Here is a 22432-nt window from a genome sequence, read left to right as displayed (position 1 = left end):
GAGACATTAATTGCTGCCTTAAATATCTTACGATCAATTTCCTATGGCAGGTTAGAATCCAGAATAGCTGTATAAGTATTTGGAATCTTAGCCAAGGAGCAGAACACTTAATAACAATAGCCTCCTCACTCTGAGCCTGGCAATCAAATAATATATGCTGGATTATTTCATCTGCTGAAAAGCGGACTCAGCATAAAGGGGAATGATGTAGCTTCCAATTAAATAGCAAGCTATTTAGAAGTAGGGCACCTGATTTCAGCCGGTAATATAGTACTGTATTTAATCTTGTATGAAATGGAGATAAAATTAATTTACTGTGATTAACATTGGATCTTTGCCTGATAATATCTCGGGAATTGAGGTCAGAGGAAGGACTAGGAATTAACATGGAAGACTTTGCTGCTAGAGAATCAGCCATATCATTATATTTGATGCCTTTATGACTTGGAACATATTGAAAATCAACCTCATTTCCTTTGATCTTAAGATTAAGAAGCTGTCTTCTAATATTATATAGATCCTTGTCATTAGCAATTCTTTTAATATTTTGGATCAATAGTCATGCTGATTTAGAGTCGGAGAGACAGAGTATATTTTCAGATTCCATGTTATAATTTATAAGTGCATCCAAGGACATTCTGAAAAATTTTCAAGTTGAAAATATTGCCAAAACCCTTGAAGAATTTGTCGACGAAACCAATAATCGACTTGTTTTCCTGGTTAGTAACGCCGAGAAAAAAAGGTATAAAAATAATTAAAGAAAGTCTCACTAAAGGTCAGTAAGAATTCAATTTTAATGCTGTTTTTATGATAACCGAGTCCCTAAAATTGTCTTTGAAGTAGACGAGCAACCGCTTTCAAAGTTTTTCGGCTCCTTGCTGGCTACTAAATCACTTACGAACCCTCCTATTAAAATAGGGAAATCCATGGCAATGGCAATTGCATTGCTGTATCAATCTCTAATGATCCAGGTTCGATTCTAACTTAAAATAGCTATATTACCTTAGCTTGTTACAATAAACGTTGTTAACGTAAGAAATCTACTCGTGGGGGAGCCTAAAAAGCTAATCTCTGAAATATACTCTGTCTCTCTCTCTCTCTCTCTCTCTCTCTCTCTCTCTCTCTCTCTCTCTCTCTCTCTCTCTCTCTCTCTCTCTCTCTCTCTCTCTCTCTCTCTCTCTCTCTCTCTCTCTCTCTCCCTCTCTCTCTCTCTCTCTCTCTCTCTCCCTCTATATATATATATATATATATATATATATATATATATATATATATATATATATATATATATATATATATATATATATACAGCTGACATCCAAACAGAAAATTGAAGTGAGAGCTTCGACAATCTTATCAAAGTCCTTAGACCACTGATCGCCGATTGACGAAAGGTTTTTGCGAAAAAATGGCCTAAGAAGTAAGATATATATATATATATATATATATATATATATATATATATATATATATATATATATATATATATATATATATATATATATATATATGTATATATATATACATATATATATATATATATATATATATATATATATATATATATATGTATATATATATATATATATATATATATATATATATATATATATATATATATATATATATATATATATATATATATATATATATATATATATATATGTGTGTGTGTGTGTGTGTGTGTGTGTGTGTGTATATATGTATAGACATGTAGGGTACTTCCATAGGAGGCACGGACTAAGAGGGACCTTGTCCCTGGGGGTCCATAGTAGAAACTGGGGCTCCCTCGCCTGGGGCCATAAATGCAGTAGGGGGAGGAAGAACGCCCCTCGAATGTACACTCAACAGGGCCCACCGATGTGTCCACACGTCCCGTGGATTACAAACCTTCTCCCAGTAGTGGGCTAAATTGCATGGAGACGCAGAGCACTATCGTGGGAGTATCCTCTATAGGAGGACAACTGTGGCAGGGCGTAAGATCCAGATCTATGGACAGTTGCCTCTGCAAAAGGCTGTCTCGATCCTTTCGGGATAACTGCAAGACTGGGGACGTTTTGGTCAACTCTATTCCCTCTTGAGGAGTCGCGTCCCTACAGGAAATTATAGCTTAGTAAACGGCACAGTATTCGAACAGTATTCTGATTAACGGATAATTTGCTTTGTCTGTTTTGACGGATTTTAACGGCTTGGTCTGTTTTGACGGGTGTTTTCGGGCTGAAAATCCTCTTCCTGGCTAATTTATCTACTGTGGGCTGCCTCCCTGTCGTAGTATAATGTTTGTAGGCATGAATATATAATGAGTTGAACGGAATAGGTATGAGACTGTCTGCTTAGGATTTCGACTCTTGTTGATAGAAGAGTAATCTCAGGTGCTGAAGGCAATTTTTTGACCAACATGGGCCCAAGATTGCACAAGGCCTCCATTCTTCATACTGGAGGTCCTGTCCGGTTCTAAGCTGGCTTAAGCGCTTCGGTGTAAACTTGAAAAGATATGTGATCCCCGTCCTGCATTGGTACCCGGGATCATTGCTTTTCCTGAGGCCAAAATAATTTCAATGATTTAAAGAACATGGAAATTGGAACTTGGAATGTTACGACGTCAAAAATGACTATCGTATCGACGTTTTGACTGACGAATTCAGACGATGCGAACTGGACTTATTATACGTTTCTGAAACTCATATTCTTGGGATAGGAAGCGTGAAATTAGGTGATATAGAATTTGTTTACTCAGGCAGGAAGGATAGGGTACATGGACAGGAAGTGGGGCTCATGATGAATAAGGAAAATACCAAGTCTTGTCTTACCTGGGAAGGTATTAATAATATAATACCCATTGCTCATTTATGACTATAAAACTCCGGATATCATTTATAGTAGTATTTGCCCCTGTAGAAACGATTGATGGAGATACTAGTGACTCAGATGAACTTCACTTACAGTTACTGGAGCAAACAGACAGGGTCCCAGGTAAAAATATGATGTTTTTACTAGGAGATTTTAAGGCCCGGGTCGGTAGAAATAGGGATAGATGGTATCCTAGCCTAGGTAAATCTGGTGTAGGAAAAGAAAACAGTAATGGCTTCAGACTTTTGCAAATTTTTAGGTATAACAATTTAGTTATAATCAATACGGTATTTGATCATACGGTCTTTGGCCCATAAGTTAACATAGTATTCGCGTGATAGTAAGAAAGCAAACCTTTTTGATTATGTTATAGTAAACCAAAGACTGGCAGGATCAATACAAGATACTAGGGTATATAGGAGTGTTGTTATTGATGTTAAAAGTAAAAATCGTCATCTAGTAGTGTCTAGGGTTAGAAACTTTCCAGGAACAGTAAAATACTAAACTTGGGAGTTTAAAACTTGACAATGTGGAAGATGGTTGGAATAATTTTAGAAAAACAATTTAAGAAGTTTCTGATGATGTCTTGGGGAAGAAAGTTAGGACTGCAGCTAGGAATATTAGTGAAAAAGCATTGTGTTTGATAGAGAGGAGAGAAGGGCCTTATACAAGAATTTTTAGAGTTATAGATCATATGAAAACAAAAGAAATGTAAAGAAAGTGCACAAAGTAATAAAATATGAGCTAAGGAGGTGTGAAGTGGAGGCCATGGACAAAACTGCTGAGGATTTGGAAGATGCAGCTAGACGGCATAATAGTAAAATATTGTACTGGCATCTTAATAAATTGAGAGGGAGTAGTCAATCCGGACTTGTTCCAGTTAAAAATAGGAATGGGGGTACAATTAGTGATAAGGAAGGAGTTAAAGAGAGATTTGCTGAACATTTTGAGAATGTTCTAAACTCAGATAGATTGGTATTATAAATTGCTTGACAAAGTACTTTAAATTGCTTAGTGTGACTTCTAAATGGCCCTTTTAAGCAGATATTTCTCATTTGTGAACATTCATTTGGAAAAAGATTAGATATTTTCTTGCAGCTATTGATACCAGAGCAACATGCTTTAAGCTGCATATGATGAGCATAATTTGACACTCTAGATGCTTTTGACTTTGATTTGCTGATTGCAACCTATTCAAAAATATATTAAAACAAAAGTACTTCCCCTAGAACCACAGAAAAACAGAGAGTCTACTTTGCAAAAAAATATTGTGGTTCTAGAACTTTTTGTTATTTCTATTGGTTTAATATTTTTGAAATCAGGGCGGCCTGATTTCCATAATTTTCAACTTTAATTCCCATAAGTTTTTCAATAAAATAATTTATTTTCGTCATATTTTGGTATATTTCATTAGGATCAACCTAACCTCACTTCTTGGGTGTGTTCTGAATAATTAACAAGTACCTTAGATTTTCTTTTTCTTTCAGGTCTTGACAGCTGAGCAACATGCTTCTGCTGCATGTAATGAATATAATTTTGACCATCCAGATGCTTTTGATTTTGATCTGCTTATATCTACTGTCAGAAGACTCAAACAAGGAAAAAGTGTGGATGTTCCTATTTATAATTTCATGACTCACCGAAGAGAAACAACAACTGTGAGCCTTCTTTTTTCTTATTAATTAGCTGTTTGCTCTGGCAAATATCCACCTATTTAAATACTAATTTTGACACGATTATTTTTTTCTTTCAAATTATGTTAGGAGCTGTTTAAAAAACTGGAACTATCATCGTAGGCTGGGAACCTTGTTATCTAGTGAATAGTTCCCGTAATTTTGTTACTGACAAGTCACAAAGCTCTTATGGTACGTTTTTAGACACTTATTTAAATGGAGGGGGGAAGGGGTATCAAACGCAAAAGTGTATCTTTGTGCTGCTGTTTATCATTCTTGATAGTAGGGGGATCAAAACAGTAGGGGTTGCGATTCATCGGTGCAGCTATTGGAATGGTTGATTAGAGAAGTTAGTGAAATTTCCGTAATTCCTCCTCCCTTGTATAAACTTGCTTTGTACGTTTGACCATCAACAACTTTAAATCTATATTTGACCGTAAAATTCAATTAGAACTCCTAAAAGAGCTGTTTTCTGAGCCCCACCAATTAGGACAACCGAAAGAAAAATCTATTTTTCTTGAAATACAAAAAAAAATGTTTGTAAATATTTTATCGTATTCATTATGAATTGAGAGCCATTTAGAGCATGTGCTGATAATAATATGTTTATGGGATATTATGTTCTTTGTTTTGTTTTATGTGTAACCGTCAGAAACATAAATTTGTAAAACTAATTTTACGATTTTTCTCTAGTTTTATATTTTATGCTATACTAGAAAGTTACATCCAGATTCATATGTGTTTTATGTGGTTGGATAATCCTTCCTCCCCCCTAACTGTTCGAAATGACCCATTTTTTTCATTATTTTATTAAAATTATTTCTTTCCTTGTCCTGTAAAGTTACAATTGTCTCTATAGTGTAAGCATGAGCGTGAATGCTGAAAAAAATAATAAGCAAAACTAGCTACAACAGCATGCAAGTGGAAATTCTAATAACCAAAACATAATTATTTGTAATTAAACGAATGTGGTACATAAAAAAATTAATTAATGATTACATTTTATCAGATGTACCTTGTTGGAGACATAAAAGTAGCTTTAATGAATTTCAGTGCTTTGAATCTGTTGACCAGCCTTATCAGTGTGCTGGCAATAATGCTATGACTGCCTAAATAATTTATAAAAGTAGCTTTAATGTAGCTAAAAGCTACATTAAAGCTACATTATGTAGCTAAAAGCTACATAAAAGTAGCTTTAATGAATTTCAGTGCTTTGAATCTGTTGACTAGCCTTATCAGTGTGCTGGCAATAATGCTATGACTGCCTAAATAATTTATAAAAGTAGCTTTAATGTAGCTAGAAGCTACATTAAAGCTACATTATTAAAGCTACATTATGTAGCTAAAAGCTACATAAAAGTAGCTTTAATGAATTTCAGTGCTTTGAATCTGTTGACCAGCCTTATCAGTGTGCTGGCAATAATGCTATGACTGCCTAAATAATTTATAAAAGTAGCTTACATTATGTAGCTAAAAGCTACATAAAAGTAGCTTTAATGAATTTCAGTGCTTTGAATCTGTTGACCAGCCTTATCAGTGTGCTGGCAATAATGCTATGACTGCCTAAATAATTTATAACACGCTTTAAAAATCAACAGGCCAGGGTGCAATTGCCCCTTAGGTTTTCTTTTCTCCCTCTACATCTTGAATTTTTTTTTTTTTATCTTCTCCTATCAAATCAAGGAACCCTTCTTAAAAAGCCTTGCCTCCCTCGTGTATTCTTTATGAACTTACGCCCCTAACCGTTCGCAATACATTTCCCAATTTGAACATAAGTTTGTCAAAAATAATGGGACGCTAAATTAAATAAAGTCTTAATCAAATAACTCACTTGAACCGAAATGTGACGCATTAAACACATAAACAATAGTTTTTTTTGGATGGGTTGTTACATACAACTGTGAAAAATATGTTTTTGTATCTCTGGATAAGCAAGATTTTTTTTTTGCGTGTTTTCTTTTAATTAATTAGTAGGCTAATTAATTAAATGAATTATATAGGCTAATTGTCTGTTTACCTTTTTTCCAGAAAATAATGTACGGAGCAAGCATTATCATTTTTGAAGGAATCCTTGCCTTCTACTCTCCTCGCCTACTAGAAGTAAGTCACTCCCTGAATTTGCTTGGTCCACAAATATGTTGCATTATATGTTTAGATTCTTTGTTGAATTTTTGCCATTTGCTTTTGTGCATAGCGTAGGTCATGTACGTTCAAATTTTCTGCATTGAAGAGTTTTCCGGTACAACATGTGTAGCAATTTTTATTGCTCCTCCTTCGTGCGTGCGCAATGACGAATTTTTAGCGATGGATGGTCACGTATGGAGTGAGATTGAGAATGTAGGAGACTTTTAATTCGCTCCCTTGACCACATCCCTTGTGGTGCGTGGGTTTGTCCCATTCCTGAAGCAAGCGTACATGACTATATATATATATATATATATATATATATATATATATATATATATATATATATATATATATATATATATAAATATATATATATATATATATATATATATTTGTGTTTTCAGTGCTTAGTGCTTTTGTGTTGTCATTGAGGTTGGTAGCTAATTACCATGAAAACAGTTCGTGGTAACGAACTGTAGAAAGGAGCAACCCGGCTCAATAGTAAACGAAACTCTAAAAAACGGAATTCTGATGCTAAAAGATGCATCAAAAGAATCAGATTTTTATGCTGATTTTAAATATACAAGTTTCATCAAATTTAGTCTTTGTCATCAAAAGTTAGGAGCCTCAGAAAATTTGCCTTATTTTGGAATATAGGGGGAAATACCCCCTAAATGTCATAGAATCTTAACAAAAATCACACCATCGCATTCAACGTATCAGAGAACCCTATTGCAAAAATTTCAAGCTTCTATCTACAAAAATATGGAATTTCGTATTTTTTGGCAGAAGACAGATCACGTGTGCGTGTTTATTTGGTTTTTTTTCCCAGGGGCCATCGTATCGACCAAGTGGTCCTAGAATGTTGCAAGAGGGCTTATTCTAACGGAAATGAAAAGTTTAGTGCCCTTTTTAAGTGACCAAAAAATTGGAGGGCCCCTAGGCCCCCTCCCACGCTCATTTTTTCCCAAAGTCAGCGAATTAAAATTTTGGGATAGCCATTTTATTCCGCACAGTCGAAAACTATAGTAAGTATGTCTTTGGGGATGACTTACTCCCCCAGAGTCCCTGGACTATGTAGGAGGATCTTTCCTTGGAGGAATATGTCATGGGGGAAGAGAAATTCAATGAAAAGGGCGCGGGATTTTCCAGCATTACTATAAACAAAAACAATTAAAAAATAAACATGAAAAAGTTTTTTCAATTGAAAGTAAGGAGTAGAATTAAAACTTAAAACGAACAGAGATTATTACGCATATGAGTGGTTCTAAAAATACTTTAGCATAAAGAACGAGGTATTTAGGAGGAGATAAATAACTCGCTCTTTATGCTAAAGTATTTTTAGTAATTTCGACTATTTATTCATGGCATTTCTGATTCAGGGGTCATTCTTAAAGAATTGGGACAAAATTTAGGATTTAGTGTAAAGAGCGAGGTATTAACGAGGGTACAAACCCCCTCATCTACATAACAAAAATATAAGAATATAAAAGTTTGTTACGTAAGTTAATTCTTAAGTTACGTATATTTTTTACTAATAAAAACGTTCGTTAAAAATTAAAAGTTCTAGTTGCCTTTTTAAGAAACCGAAAAATTGGAGGGCAACTAGGCCTCTTTCCCCACCCCTTATTTCTCAAAATCGTCTGATGAAAACTAAGAGAAAGCCATTTAGCCAAAAAAAGAATTAATATGGAAATTTCACTTTAATAATTTATGTACGGAGAGCCAAAATTAAACATGCATTAATTCAAGAACGTTCATAAATTAAATAAAAAAATTAGTTTTTTTTTAACTGAAAGTAAGGAGCGACATTAAAACTTAAAACGAACAGAAATTACTCCGTATATGAAATGGGTTGTCCCCTCCGCAATCCCTCGCTCTTTACGCTAAAGTTTGACTCTTTGCCAAAATTCTACTTTTTAGAACAATTAGAAACTTTAGCGTAAAGAGCGAGGGATTGCGGAGGGGACATTCCATCTCATATACGGAGTAATTTCTGTTCGTTTTAAGTTTTAATATCGCTCTTTACTTTCAGTTAAAAAAAAACTAGTTTTTTATTTAATTAATAAAGTAGTTCCATTGGTCTTGCTGAAGAACTGTGATTGTAAAATCAGATTTTACATCACATTTTATATATATATATATATATATATATATATATATATATATATATATATATATATATATATATATATATATATATATATATATATATATATATATATATATATATATATATTTATATATATATATATATATAGGCTGTGCTTTTCTGTTTTCGTTGAGGTTGGTTGATAATTGTAAATGTGAGTAGAAATTTGTTTTGCTTTGATTCGGTAATCATTGGCTCCGCTATTTGTTTTGGTAAATATCATGCGAAAAAAAGTTCTTACAGACATAAAACAAAAGAAAAAACAAAATTTTTATTTTAGCAATAGATGATGGTTGAGCCCCATCAGGTTGTAATATTGTACATATAATAATTAACTTACTGTATATTAAAATAATGCAGTCGTATATTTATGATAAAGGTTATAGCCTAAAAATAATTATCCAATATTATTTAAATCTCTACTTGTTTTCTCTATTAAATCGCTTTGTATTCTCATTGTTTTAATATTATAGTACATCGATATGAAGATCTTCGTGGACACAGATTCGGACATACGTTTGGCAAGGCGATTAAGGCGAGATATTGAACAAAGAGGGAGAGATCTTGTTGGCGTTCTTCAACAATACCAGAGATTTGTCAAGCCAGCATTTGACCATTATATTGCACCTCTAATGGCTCACGCTGACATCATTGTCCCAAGAGGGGGTGAAAATGCAGTTGCAATTGAATTGGTTGTACAGCATGTTCATTCGCAATTAAAAAAGGTAACTCTTTTACATATCGGTAATTTGAAGGAGGGGTGAATCCAACCACTATATTGTTCCTTTGATAGCTCATTCTAATATAGTCCCAAGAGGGGGGAAATAAAGTTGCAAAAGGATTTGGTTGTTCAGGATGTTCTTTCGCAATTAAAAAAGGTAGTCTTCAACAAATTAGTAATTTGAAGAAGGGGGAATTTGACCATTACACTGTTCCTTTGATAGCTCATCCTGATATCATTGGGTCAAGAGCATATGTGTAATTGAATTGGTCATACAGCATATTCATTTGCAATTTAAAAAAAATAATATCTTTAACAGTAGGACTGACAGTTTGACAGAAAGCACAGAGAAAGTACAGTAGTAATTGAATTGATTGGGCAAGATCTGATTAATTAAGGCTTGAAATTGAATAGACCATATTTCAGTTTACTTTTGCTTTCAGCTTGCTTGCCTTTCGGCATGTTTCTCACCCTTAACTGAATTCAAAAGCTTTTGCTTCATTAACTCACTAGATTGCTCTACTTCTAGTAAGTCTTTAACGGCTCATGATTAAGTTTAATAGGCCATATTTCAGTTTACTATTGCTTTCAGTTTGCTTTCCTTTCGGTATATTTCTCACCGTTAACTGACTCCAAAAGCTTTTTTCTTCATTGAGTCACTAGATTGCTCTACTTCTAATTAGTCTGCAACAGCTCATGATTAAGTTTAATAGACCTTATTTCAGTTTACTTACGCTTTCAGTTTACTTTCCTTTTGGTATGTTTCTCACCCTTAACTGAATTTAAAAGTTTTTGCTTCATTAACTCATAGATTGCTCTGATTCTACTAAATCTTTAATGGCTCATGATTAAGTTTAATAGGCCATATTTCAGTTTTCTTTCGCTTTCAGTTTGCTTTCCTTTCGGCATGTCTCTCGCCCTTAACTGACTTCAATAGCTTTTACTTCATTGAGTGAAAATTCATTCAAATTGAATAGACCATATTTCAGTTTACTTTTCTTTCAGCTTGCTTGCCTTTCGGCATGTTTCTCGCCCTTAACTGAATTCAAAAGCTTTTGCTTCATTAACTCACTAGATTATTCTACTTCTAGAAAGTCTTCAACGGCTCATTATTAAGTTTAATAGGCCATATTTCAATTTACTATCACTTTCAGTTTGCTTTCCTTTCGGCATGTTTCTCGGCCTTAACTGACTTCAAAAGCTTTTACTTCATTGAGTCACTAGATTACTCTACTTCTAGTAAGTCTGCAACGGCTTATGATTAAGTTTAATAGACCTTATTTCAGTTTACTTACGCTTTCAGTTTACTTTCCTTTTGGCAAGTTTCTAGCCCTTAACTGAATTCAAAAGCTTTTGCTTCATTAACTCACTAGATTTCTCTAATTCTACTAAGTCTTCAACGGCTCATGATTAAGTTTAATAGGCCATATTTCAGTTTACTTTCGCTTTCAGTTTGCTTTCCTTTCGGCATGTTTCTCGGCCTTAACTGACTTCAAAAGCTTTTACTTCTTTGAGTCACTAGATTGCTCTACTTCTAGTAAGTCTGCAACGACTTATGATTAAGTTTAATAGACCTTATTTCAGTTTACTTACGCTTTCAGTTTACTTTCCTTTTGGCAAGTTTCTAGCCCTTAACTGAATTCAAAAGCTTTTGCTTCATTAACTCACTAGATTTCTCTAATTCTGCTAAGTCTTCAACGGCTCATGATTAAGTTTAATAGGCCATATTTCAGTTTACTATCGCTTTCAGTTTGCTTTCCTTTCGGCATGTTTCTTGCCCTTAACTGACTTCAAATACTTTTACTTCATTGAGTCACTAGATTCCTCTCCTTCTAGTAAGTCTGCAACGGCTCATGATTAAGTTTAATAGACCATATTTCAGTTTACTTTCGCTTTCAGTTTGCTTTCTTTTCGGCATGTTTCTCGCCCTTAACTGAATTCAAAATCTTATTTTTCAGTAACTCGTTAGATTCCACGAAGTCTTCAACGGCTCATTATTAATTTAGTTTACTTTCGCTTTCAGTTTGCTTGCCCTTCGGTGCGTTTAAAGGCAAAGGAATACAAAAAAAGGTCACAAAATATATTTTTCATGAGTTCTAATATCTGATTTTGTCATCCTGTGGCGCAGTAGATTGATCTCTGATTGGGAAAAGAGGTCCACGGTTCGATCTCAGTTGCCGCAAAGTTGGGCGACAAGCTTGCTACCTGTTTCTGGAAAAAGGATCCGGCAAATGAGACGTCAAGAGTTTTCAATAATATTTTATTTATGGCTCTGGCTCTCGAACCATCCATGGCTTGGAGGTTCATGGTTGTTCTTTATTTTCATTTTTAGAGTTTTTAGAGTTTCTTTTTATTATTATGTTTATTTTTTTTTAATCTAATTTCAGTAGCTCTTATGCAAAACGTTTGAGTATGATTTAAGAACAGTTTCATTTGTACAACTCATTTCCTGGGATTAGAACATGTATAACATATATATCATACGTTTGATTTTTATTGAGCTCCTTTTTTAATTCAAGCTGGCTACCGGTGCCTCATCCTGGTATCATCTTACCAAAAGCTGATGGACTATGTACGTGCCTGTACCCAATTGCAAAAAATTTCAGTTCTAAACACCGTATAATCTGTGCTTAGTAGAAATACATTCTTCCAAATTAATCCAAAGAAAGGGATAAACTCCTGTCACCTGTGATGACTATTGATCATCTGATCATCTGATATATATGACTACTGATCTGAAGGGCTTTTCATTGATATTTAGAAAATATGAACCTTAAAGCGTTTTTTTATACTTCTTTGGAGCGTTGTATGTACTGGAAGCTGGTGTATAGTTGTAAAACAATCCAAAACTAGAGCTTTACTGAAAACTCAAAGTAATTCAGGATTTTTATGCATTTGAAACGTAGTGGGCATTACATACAGTTTACAAGATTTAGGATTCATTTATTTGAAACAGGTATCGTATTATTGGCACAAGCCTCAGCTAAATTATGCTGTCTCTTACAACACAGGAAAAACTAAAGAAAAAAAAAACTAAGCATGATTAATGGCACTTGTATAAAACGGATATAAAAGAATGGCTGAAGTGATTTGTTCTGTATCTTATTGGCTCAAACTTGTTCATGTGTCTAGTTTGGTTTTTGGGGGCAATGAAAAAAAGCTAAAACGAAGTAAAAGCTAAGCGTTCTTGTTTCTTGTGCGTGGGTTTTGTGTTTCTTGTTAAGCTTTAGCTTGGTTTAGTTTTACAAACAAGAAAATATCACTAATCGCTTTATTTGTACTAGTTTCGTATTATAGGTTGCATATGCTCGAAAACTTTTAATTTTCAACTTTACTCTTTACTTCCATAAAAAAATTGTCGTTTTTAAATTATAATTTTTTTATGTTTCGGCTTATTAACATTCCGTTGCTCTGTTTATCTTTTTTATTTTCATCAGTTTAAGCTCATGTTCCTCTCCCCAAACTCCACCACCTTTAGTTTGAAATGCAGAAAATTAGTACCAAAAGTATGATCTGAAAATAACCAAGTGATTCCATTTTTTTTAGTATGACGTATTTCGTCATATATAATTATGACGAAAAAGACGAAGAAAGAGAATCAGAAAGGTATATGAACTATTCCATGAAAAATTGAGGGAACCGATAAAAGTTCACGAATAAGGACCTCGAAACAGGGCCAAAACATATAATAAATACAGAACTCGTTTCTAAAATAGTTGACTATTACAAAATAGTCATATATTATGCTGGTATAGAATCGTTTTCTATTTTTATTATTATTTTTAACGTTTTAAAACTTATTTCGGTGATCTATGTTTTTGTGTATTTGATTGCTTTTGCTCGATTCATTATATACTTTTACAAACCCCTCTAATTCTTAAAATAATTAAAGAATTACTTTGATTACGTTTGTTTGGCTTTTTATTAGTAATTTTCGATGTTTTTTTATTGTGATCGCTTTGGAGCATACCCTTGCAATTAGTAGCATACTTTGTATGCTACTAATTAATTTTTCTTCTATTTTTGTTTATAGTAAATTGTTGTGCTACTACTTCGTCTAAATAACCGTAGTTAGATCTTAATGATTCTATTTGTTGAGATAGTTAATGTCCTTCAAGTAATTTCTTCTTCTAAATTAATTTAAAATTGTTTTGACAAATCTTCTGAACTTCTAATAAAAAAATAGTAAAAGTAAGTTAAAACTTTCTGTAAAAAAAAGGTTGGCCTTGATGGCTCACGGTCCTAACTGGATTACCCAAATATTTCTGGTTCAAGTATGTTCTCATAATTTTTAGATTCTGTTTTATCTTTTTTTATTAAAGAAGAATTTTGGGGAAATTGAGAAGAGGAGGGGGTTCACTCACCTTAAGAACGGCTTGGAGAAATTCCTCACTCGAAAAAAATGCTTTAAACTGTAGTTTCAGTTTTTGTATGTTCCCTAGGAAAAATGTTCATTGGTTTTGACAGGGCAAAGTAGATTTAAAATTGTTAAAAACAAAATTACAAAATAGACGAACAGAATAAAAATCGAAAAACAGTATAAAAAATATTTTGTGTAATGTTAATTTCAAACTACTGAAAGAGCGCGAATATTGCTCCGCCGAGCCACATTCGTTCCCTTGTCTCCTTAAAGATATAGGAGACAAGGGAACGAATGTTTATAAGTTAATGCAAGTGTTCGATCATATTCTTTATTGTATTACGCTGCAAAGAATACAAGGTCATGGGAATTAAAGACAATGCATGGAAGAAAGTGACAGAAATACTTGATGAATCAGGTAAAACGTGTTCAGTGTTTGCTCAATCTTTGAAATGAGTAGCCTAGCTCTTGATAAATTAATGCAAAATATATCACAAACTATATGCGGAATATCCCTCTTCCCACTGTTCATATTAGTATTTGCTGCAGGCCTACATCTGGCCAATAGAATGTTCACAGATCATTCAATTAAAGCTGAAATAATTGATATAGAATGCCCATTTTAATATAAAAGGATCAACTTTTTGTGCTAAAATATTTTTAATACCAAATATATATGGCATGTGTTAGATAATTATACTTTTTGCTTCCCATCTAAAATTAATCACCTGCCCCTTCCCTCTCCTGACCCATATCAGCCCTCTTTCTAAGTCAGATTGACAACAGATCGCCTTCAGTGCGAATCGCCAAGCGATTTTCTTTTTGCCCCGCCGACTATTTTTTCACCTGTAAATTTTTGTCGTACTCTGTCAGAACTTAGTATAAACTTATAAAATAATAAGTTAGGAATTATAAAAGAGTGAAAAAGAAAACTTTAAGTAAAAATACGGGTAAACTGTTTTGTTTTATTCTAATTTTGTTTTAATTTTTCTATCGAAATTTACCAATTTTATATTGAAATTTACTTGGTTGTAAATTTTTTTGATGACGAAATTCATGGCGCCAGGCCGTAGAAACAATTTTCGGCCTGACATGCCGCTAGTCAACCCTTCATTTAAGGGTTTCCTGGGGTTGTGTCTGTTAATGAGTTGTCGGTACAAACAGACAACTCATCGGGGGAAGGGTAGTGTATATACTTAAAAGAACTGCCGTTGACGCCGCATCAAGTTACTCTGTGAGGGGTTGTAAAGTTCCCTGATCGGTGCCACAGCCCGTCTATTTTGAACCTTCTGGATTGGGCTTTAGTAGTACCAACATAAAGCGGACATTTATATTCGGCAGGACGCCTAATGTATGGGTTAAACAGAGGGATAATCGGGCTGGTTACAACAAGTTACGCTGGTTACAACGTTGTAAGTTTACAATTTACAATGAGGGATTACATCCAGCTTTCTCATCCGAAGGATCGAACCAGATTGAGATGTGCCCCGGTTCATCAGCCGTTAAAAAAAAATCTCGAAAAATAAAATTGTTTTTTCTTGTATTTTATATTTCCACATAATGATCTATCAGTTCAATGCTGGAATTTTTATTTGCATATGTTCCCACGAAATTGCGGTAACATTCCTTCCGTAAACCTTTATAGGATCGATAGCTCTTTTTCCCAAATTTTTTAACACTGAATAATGAACACTTGTGCATCTTATTATAGATAATTTTAATTTTCATCCTATAGCGAAATTATAGTGTATGGCGACATTGCTTCTGTAAGCCATCATGTTATTGATGTTTTTACCTTTCATGTTTTAATATAGCAAAATAGCACTTGGGTATATTACTATATAGGATCTTTAATTTCTTTGTTTCTCATCCCCTTGCGAAATAATTGTATATGGCAACATTGCCTGCATAGATCATAGCCTGATCAATACCTTTTTTTCTTCTTAAAATTCATTTTTCTTACTTGATTTCAGTGGGATTTAGATTTTAGTTGCTGAAGCAGAACATTTTAGTATGAGATGCTTAGCCCCCCCCCCCCCCCCCTGTATCAAAGTGTTGTCTTTCAGAGAGGTGTCAAAGTACGAGGTCAGTTAGCCCAATCTCATATTGGCCAACCCATCCCCACATCTTGCCATATTTTGCCAACTACTCCTCAAATACAAGGACTCCACGCATTCATAAGAAATAAAGAAACTTCGAGGGATGAATTTATCTTTTACTCTAAACGGCTTATTCGACTGGTTATAGAGTATGCCCTATCTCTACTGCCTTTTCATGTAAGTTATTATACATTTTATTTAATATTTATATGATATATACTAAATGATGTGAGATAATAATAAATAAATAAATATATTGATGTATAGTAATAATATATTAAATACTTATAGTCATATAATAAATAATAATAATATATAATAATACAATCATAAATTTCATATATTTTATATACATTTAATATTCTTTTATGTTGTAGGCTTTCATAACCTTAAGTGAAGGTAGCTTGGACTTCAAACGCTGTTTGTATTATGACTTTTTTTTTTTTTAATTTTTAATTTTCAGAGACTAAAGGTGAATTAGAGGCTCGACAAAAAGTTACAAAAAACTGAATTTTTGTCCTAACTGGTGCTATTGTAACGGCTGGAACGACAGAAAAATAGCTTTAAATTTGCTTTTATAGTGGCTTTTACTAAAGGTCATGGCTTCTTTAATGAAGTAAATATGTAAAATGATGCACAATAGAATCTTCGGTTAGAAAACATGCGACAACGATTGCTGTTAATCGAGTTAAATCGCAAAATAATCAAAGTTACGCATTGAAGAAGGAACGCATTATTTTAGTGCCACCCGAAAAAAGTAAATACAGTCAATGTCGAGATTGCTACTCGTCTCTTAGGGGAAAAGGAATCCTATAAAAGTATGAAAGGAATTAAATTGACGCCCTCATTTCTTATTCAATTGCAATTGCTGATTTGCTACTCCATGACTTAAAGCTAAAGAATAACACGATACTGGGAAGACACATTGAAAAAAGAAGTTTAAATTAATCTGCTGCTAGGAGGAAGATGGCAGTGAGAGTCATATCTAAACAAACTTGCCGCATAGCAAGTACCAGCGATCAAGCGATGCTTGGTCGCTTTGTATTTTACTAATCAAAAGAGTAATAACTATAACAAATATATATATATATATATATATATATATATATATATATATATATATATATATATATATATATATATATATATATATATATATATATATATATATATATATACATATACATATATATATACATATATATATATAACACATATATATATATATATATATATATATATATATATATATATATATATATATATATATATATATATATATATATATATATATATATATATATATATATATATATATATATATGTAATTTTAGTTGTATTGTATTTAAATTTAGTTGTATGGTTTTTTATGTATTGAAAACGGCTGGATATTTTGTTGAAAAATAAGTACCCTAATATTATCTAGCCTGAAAAATATGGTCTAGATAGGTCACAACCTTGGGATAATTCGTTTTCCCCCAGGGTTATATCAATAAAAATTTAAATATAAATGATATCAATAATATGTCGCAAGTTTTTGTGCCCAGGTTTTAGGGGTGCTATCGTACAAAAGATGCGTCACACATGTTTCATTAAAATATTTGTATAGGGCATTTTGGATTAACTTTTATAACAGTTTAGGAACGATAATTGATGTGTATGGCGGATAATTTTTTTTTTCTGTTGATAATTTCACTTTACAGTCGTATTACATTTCATATTTACGTATAATGGTCATTGGTATGTCACAAGCATAGCTTTCTAATAACGTAAAATTAAAATAAATCGTTGCATTCAAAACTCAAATAAACCATGAGATTAAAATAAACGATAAATTCGAACAAACCTAGGGTGACGATGAAAGCTATAAAGTAAAATACACTTTTGCAGTGGCTTAAATTGAGAAGGAAGGGTGTCTACCCACCAAGATTTTTTTGCCCACCCTTAGGTTTGAAAAATACCTTTATTTGATATTTTCAGTGAGAAATGCTTTTTTTTTCATTGAAAAAACTCATGAGCAACAAAATTACCCCATCCCCCTCCTATGCTTCAAAATAGATTCTTCTCCTCCCCCATCTACATTTTCCTGAATTGACACTATTACACTTTGATGGAGTCAAATTCAGGATTAGGTCTATTGATTTTGTAAAAAGACTTATTATGTGAATATTAGTGTTTATATTTACAGTTTTTTTTATGTAAAGTTGTTTTGATTTGCAATTTTTTTATGACAAGATTAACGAAATACTTTTGAAAACTCCAATAACACGCTTTATTGAAACATCGGAAATTTAATTTGTCTGTCGTATGTTTTTGTTAATTTCTTTTTCGCAAACATGTTTCAGAGCGTGTACTGGGAAGCTAAAGGCAGTGGGAAAGAAAATCTTTAGGAGAACTCTTTCAAAGAACTTTTAGGAGAACTTTAGGAGAAAAGTTTTGAAACGGAACAGCTTTCTTATTTTGAAAGATCGTATCTTCTGGTCTTCTGCTAAAAAATGACTCTAAAAACAGTATGGCCAAAAACAATGCTTATTAACCAATCGTAGATCGTTAAAGCTAGTAAGAATAACAATAAAACCACCAATTCTTATTGTTGCTATAATAAATTACTATGTTGCTATTTTTATTATCAATGTAGAACATAGCCATAATTAAATTATTTTATAAATCCTCCTCCACTCTGATTCAGTTCTAAAATGTTGGACATTGTTACAGTTGGTTATCGACGGATCAAACAGTTCGTGGTAACGAACTGTAGTAAGGAGCGACCCGGCTCAATAGTAATCAAAACTCTAAAAAATGGAATTTTGATACCAATAGCTACATCAAAAGAATCGGATTTTAATGCTGATTCTAAATATATAAGTTTCACCAAGTTTAGTCTTACCCATCAAAAGTTACGAGCCTGAGAAAATATGCCTTATTTTAGAAAATAGGGGGAAACACCCTTTAAAAGTCATAGAATCTTAACGAAAATCACACCATCAGATTCAGCTTATCAGAGGACCCTACTGTAGAGGTTTCAAGCTCCTATCTACAAAAATGTGGAATTGTATAATTTTTGCCAGAAGGCAGATCACGGATGCGTTTTTATTTTTTTATTTATTTTTTGTTTTTTTTTTCCCCAGGGGTGATTGTATCGACCCAGTGGTCCTAGAATGTTGCGAGAGGGCTTATTCTAACGAAAATGAAAAGTTCTAGTGCCCATTTTAAGTGACCAAAAAATTGGATGGCACCTAGGCCCCCTCCCACGCTAATTATTTTCCCAAAATCAACGGATCAAAATTCTGAGCTAGCCATTTTGTTCAGCGCAGTCGAAAAACCTTATAACTATGTCTTTGGGGACGACTTACTCCCCCACAGTCCCCGTGGGAGGGGCTACAAGTTACAAACTTTGACCAGTGCTTTGGTTAGGGGTTGAGAAGAGGTGATATTTTGGGGAACTTTCCATGGAGGAATTTGTCATGGGGGAAGAAAATTTCCATGAACGAAGCTCAGGATTCTCTAGCATTATGAAAAAAAACAATGAAAAAATAAATATGAAAAAGTTTTTCCAACTGGAAGTAAGGAGCAGCATTAAAACTTAAAACGAACAGAAATTATTACGCATTTGAGGTTCTCATCTCCTCATAATACCTCGCTCTTTACGCTAAAGTATTTTTAGTAATTTCAACTATTTATTCTACAGCTTTTGTGATTCAGGGGTCATTCTTAATGAATTGGGACAAAATTTAAGCTTTAGTGTAAAGAGCGAGGTACTGACGAGGGGGTGAACCCCCTCATATATGTAATAAAAACATGAGAATACAAAAGTTCGTTATGTAAGCTAATTTATAAGTTATGTATATCTTTTACAATAAAAACATTCGTAAAAAATTAAAAATTCTAGTTGCCTTTTTGAGTAAACCAAAAAATCGGAGGGCAACTAGGCTTCCTCCCCCGTACATTTTTTCTCAAAATAATTCGACGAAAACTATGAGAAAGCCATTTAGCCAAAAAAAATAAATATGGAAATTTCGTTTTAATTATTCCTCTGCGAGTCAAAATCAAAACATGCATTGATTCAAAAATTTTCAGAAATTAAATAAAAAAAAACAAGTTTTTTTTTAACTGAAAGTAAGGATCGACATTAAAACTTAAAACGAACAGAAATTACTTCGTATATGAAAGGGGCTGCTTCCTCATCAACGCCCCTCTCTTCACGCTAAAGTTTTACTCTTTGTCTCAACTCTACTTTTTAAAACAGTGAAAAACTTTAGCGTAAAGAGCGGGGCGTTGATGAGGAAGCAGCCCCTTTCATATACGAAGTAATTTCTGTTCGTTTTAAGCTTTAATGTCGCTCCTTACTTTCAGTTAAAAAAGACTTGTTTTTTTAATTTAATTTTGCTAAAGCTTTTGGCTGTCTCCGGGTTTTGTTTATCAAAATTCATACATGTGACAGCATAATCTCTCTTAAAGCTCACCCTTGCAACCACTTTAAATACTGTGTTGATTTGCGTAACAAATCTAACTTTTCTTTCAAAAACGAGGGTTGACTCTTAGGTCTATTTGACACTGACTGATTTAAGTCTACGTACAAGCATTAGGCGAGAAATTTTTTGAAACATAAACAATGGTACATCAGGCTACGAGCCTGTGATGATTTTTTGACTCTTCACTCGCCGGAAAAAGGTAAACCGTTTCACCCATTATGACATGAACTTTCACCCATTATGAATGAATGCCTCAGGGAATTAATACCCCTTAAATATTCAGAAACTAATCGTCCAAAATATCAAAGAAAGCAATTTCGGAGCACCTTTTGCGGTGTTTTTTTTACCAATCTCAAGGGGATAAATTCTGTATCACCCTTGCTTTATTCAGCCTCTGGCCAAATTTTTATGCATACTTGAGTCAAGAACCAGTACGCCAAAAGTTACTTTCTTGAATTTAGCAATAAATCCTCAAAAACCTCTGTTAGTTTGAACTTCGGCCTTACTGATCCTTTAGTGCTGCGAATATTAGCACTAGTTACAGCTTACCGCAGCATCAAGCTGCCTGAGGCCATCACCGCTACGTACGCTCCGCCTCCATATTTTTTTGAAAATTTTAGTTATAATTTATATGTATATTTCAGAGTGTGGAAGTGATAACCCCTCAAGGATTTGCGTATCAGGGGAAAAGATGTTCGACTACAAAGATCTGTGGTGTGTCCATCCTTCGCGCTGGCGAGACTATGGAACAGGCATTGGCTGAAGTGTGTAAAGATATTCGTATTGGCAAAATCCTAATTCAGACAAACTCTCTGACAGGTGGGTTGGCAATTATTTTGTCTTCAGCGCTTTTATGCAGCATTGTGCTTTAATATTTTATGGTGACCAGGGCTGCACCTAGGATTTTTTCAGTTTGGAGGGGATCACAACTTGATTTTTTGGGGGGGGGCTACAAAACTTTTTACCAATTTTGTCTAAAATTTCAGTTTAAATCATGTCATCATATTGAATATATATTTGGGCTACAATTGTTTTGTCTTCAGCGCTTTTATGCAGCATTGTGCTTTAATATTTTATGGTAAAAATTTCAATTTTGTCTAAAATTTCAGTTTAAATCATGTCATCATATTGAATATATATTTTGGCTACAATTATTTTGCCTTCAGCGCTTTTATGCAGCATTGTGCTTTAATATTTTATGGTGACGAGGGCTGTATCCAGGAATTTTTTGGTTGGGGGGGGGATAACAACATAATTTTTTTTTGTGGGGGGGGGGGGGGCTACAAAAATTTTACCAATTTTGTCTAAAATTTCAGTTTAAATCATGTCATCATATTGAATGTATATTTTGCCTACAATTATTTTGTCTTCAGCGCTTTTATGCAGCATTGTGCTTTAATATTTTATGGTGACGAGGGCTGTATCCAGGAATTTTTTGGTTGGGGGGGGGGGATAACAACATAATTTTTTTTGTGGGGGGGGGCTACAAAAATTTTACCAATTTTGTCTAAAATTTCAGTTTAAATCATGTCATCATATTGAATATATATTTTGGCTACAATTATTTTGCCTTCAGCGCTTTTATGCAGCATTGTGCTTTAATATTTTATGGTGACGAGGGCTGTATCCAGGAATTTTTTGGTTGGGGGGGGGATAACAACATAATTTTTTTTTGTGGGGGGGGGGGCTACAAAAATTTTACCAATTTTGTCTAAAATTTCAGTTTAAATCATGTCATCATATTGAATGTATATTTTGCCTACAATTATTTTGTCTTCAGCGCTTTTATGCAGCATTGTGCTTTAATATTTTATGGTGACGAGGGCTGTATCCAGGAATTTTTTGGTTGGGGGGGGGGGATAACAACATAATTTTTTTTGTGGGGGGGGGCTACAAAAATTTTACCAATTTTGTCTAAAATTTCAGTTTAAATCATGTCATCATATTGAATATATATTTTGGCTACAATTATTTTGCC

At 33.4% G+C, this 22432-nt stretch overlaps 1 protein-coding gene across 1 annotated transcript in view; it reads left to right on the top strand.

Annotated features, from left to right (window-relative positions):
• Positions 1 to 22432, top strand: part of LOC136032676 (uridine-cytidine kinase-like 1) — a 79737-nt gene that overhangs the window by 39187 nt on the left and 18118 nt on the right. The window contains exons 5-9 of the mRNA XM_065712969.1: positions 4338 to 4508; positions 6552 to 6623; positions 9276 to 9527; positions 15950 to 16159; positions 21099 to 21273. Of these exons, the coding sequence (XP_065569041.1) occupies positions 4338 to 4508; positions 6552 to 6623; positions 9276 to 9527; positions 15950 to 16159; positions 21099 to 21273 (880 nt within the window). The remainder of the gene's footprint in view (positions 1 to 4337; positions 4509 to 6551; positions 6624 to 9275; positions 9528 to 15949; positions 16160 to 21098; positions 21274 to 22432) is intronic.

The sequence above is a fragment of the Artemia franciscana genome, chromosome 11, assembly GCF_032884065.1.
Source record: "Artemia franciscana chromosome 11, ASM3288406v1, whole genome shotgun sequence".
Classification (NCBI taxonomy): domain Eukaryota; kingdom Metazoa; phylum Arthropoda; class Branchiopoda; order Anostraca; family Artemiidae; genus Artemia; species Artemia franciscana.
This window is presented reverse-complemented; position numbering and strand designations above follow the sequence as displayed.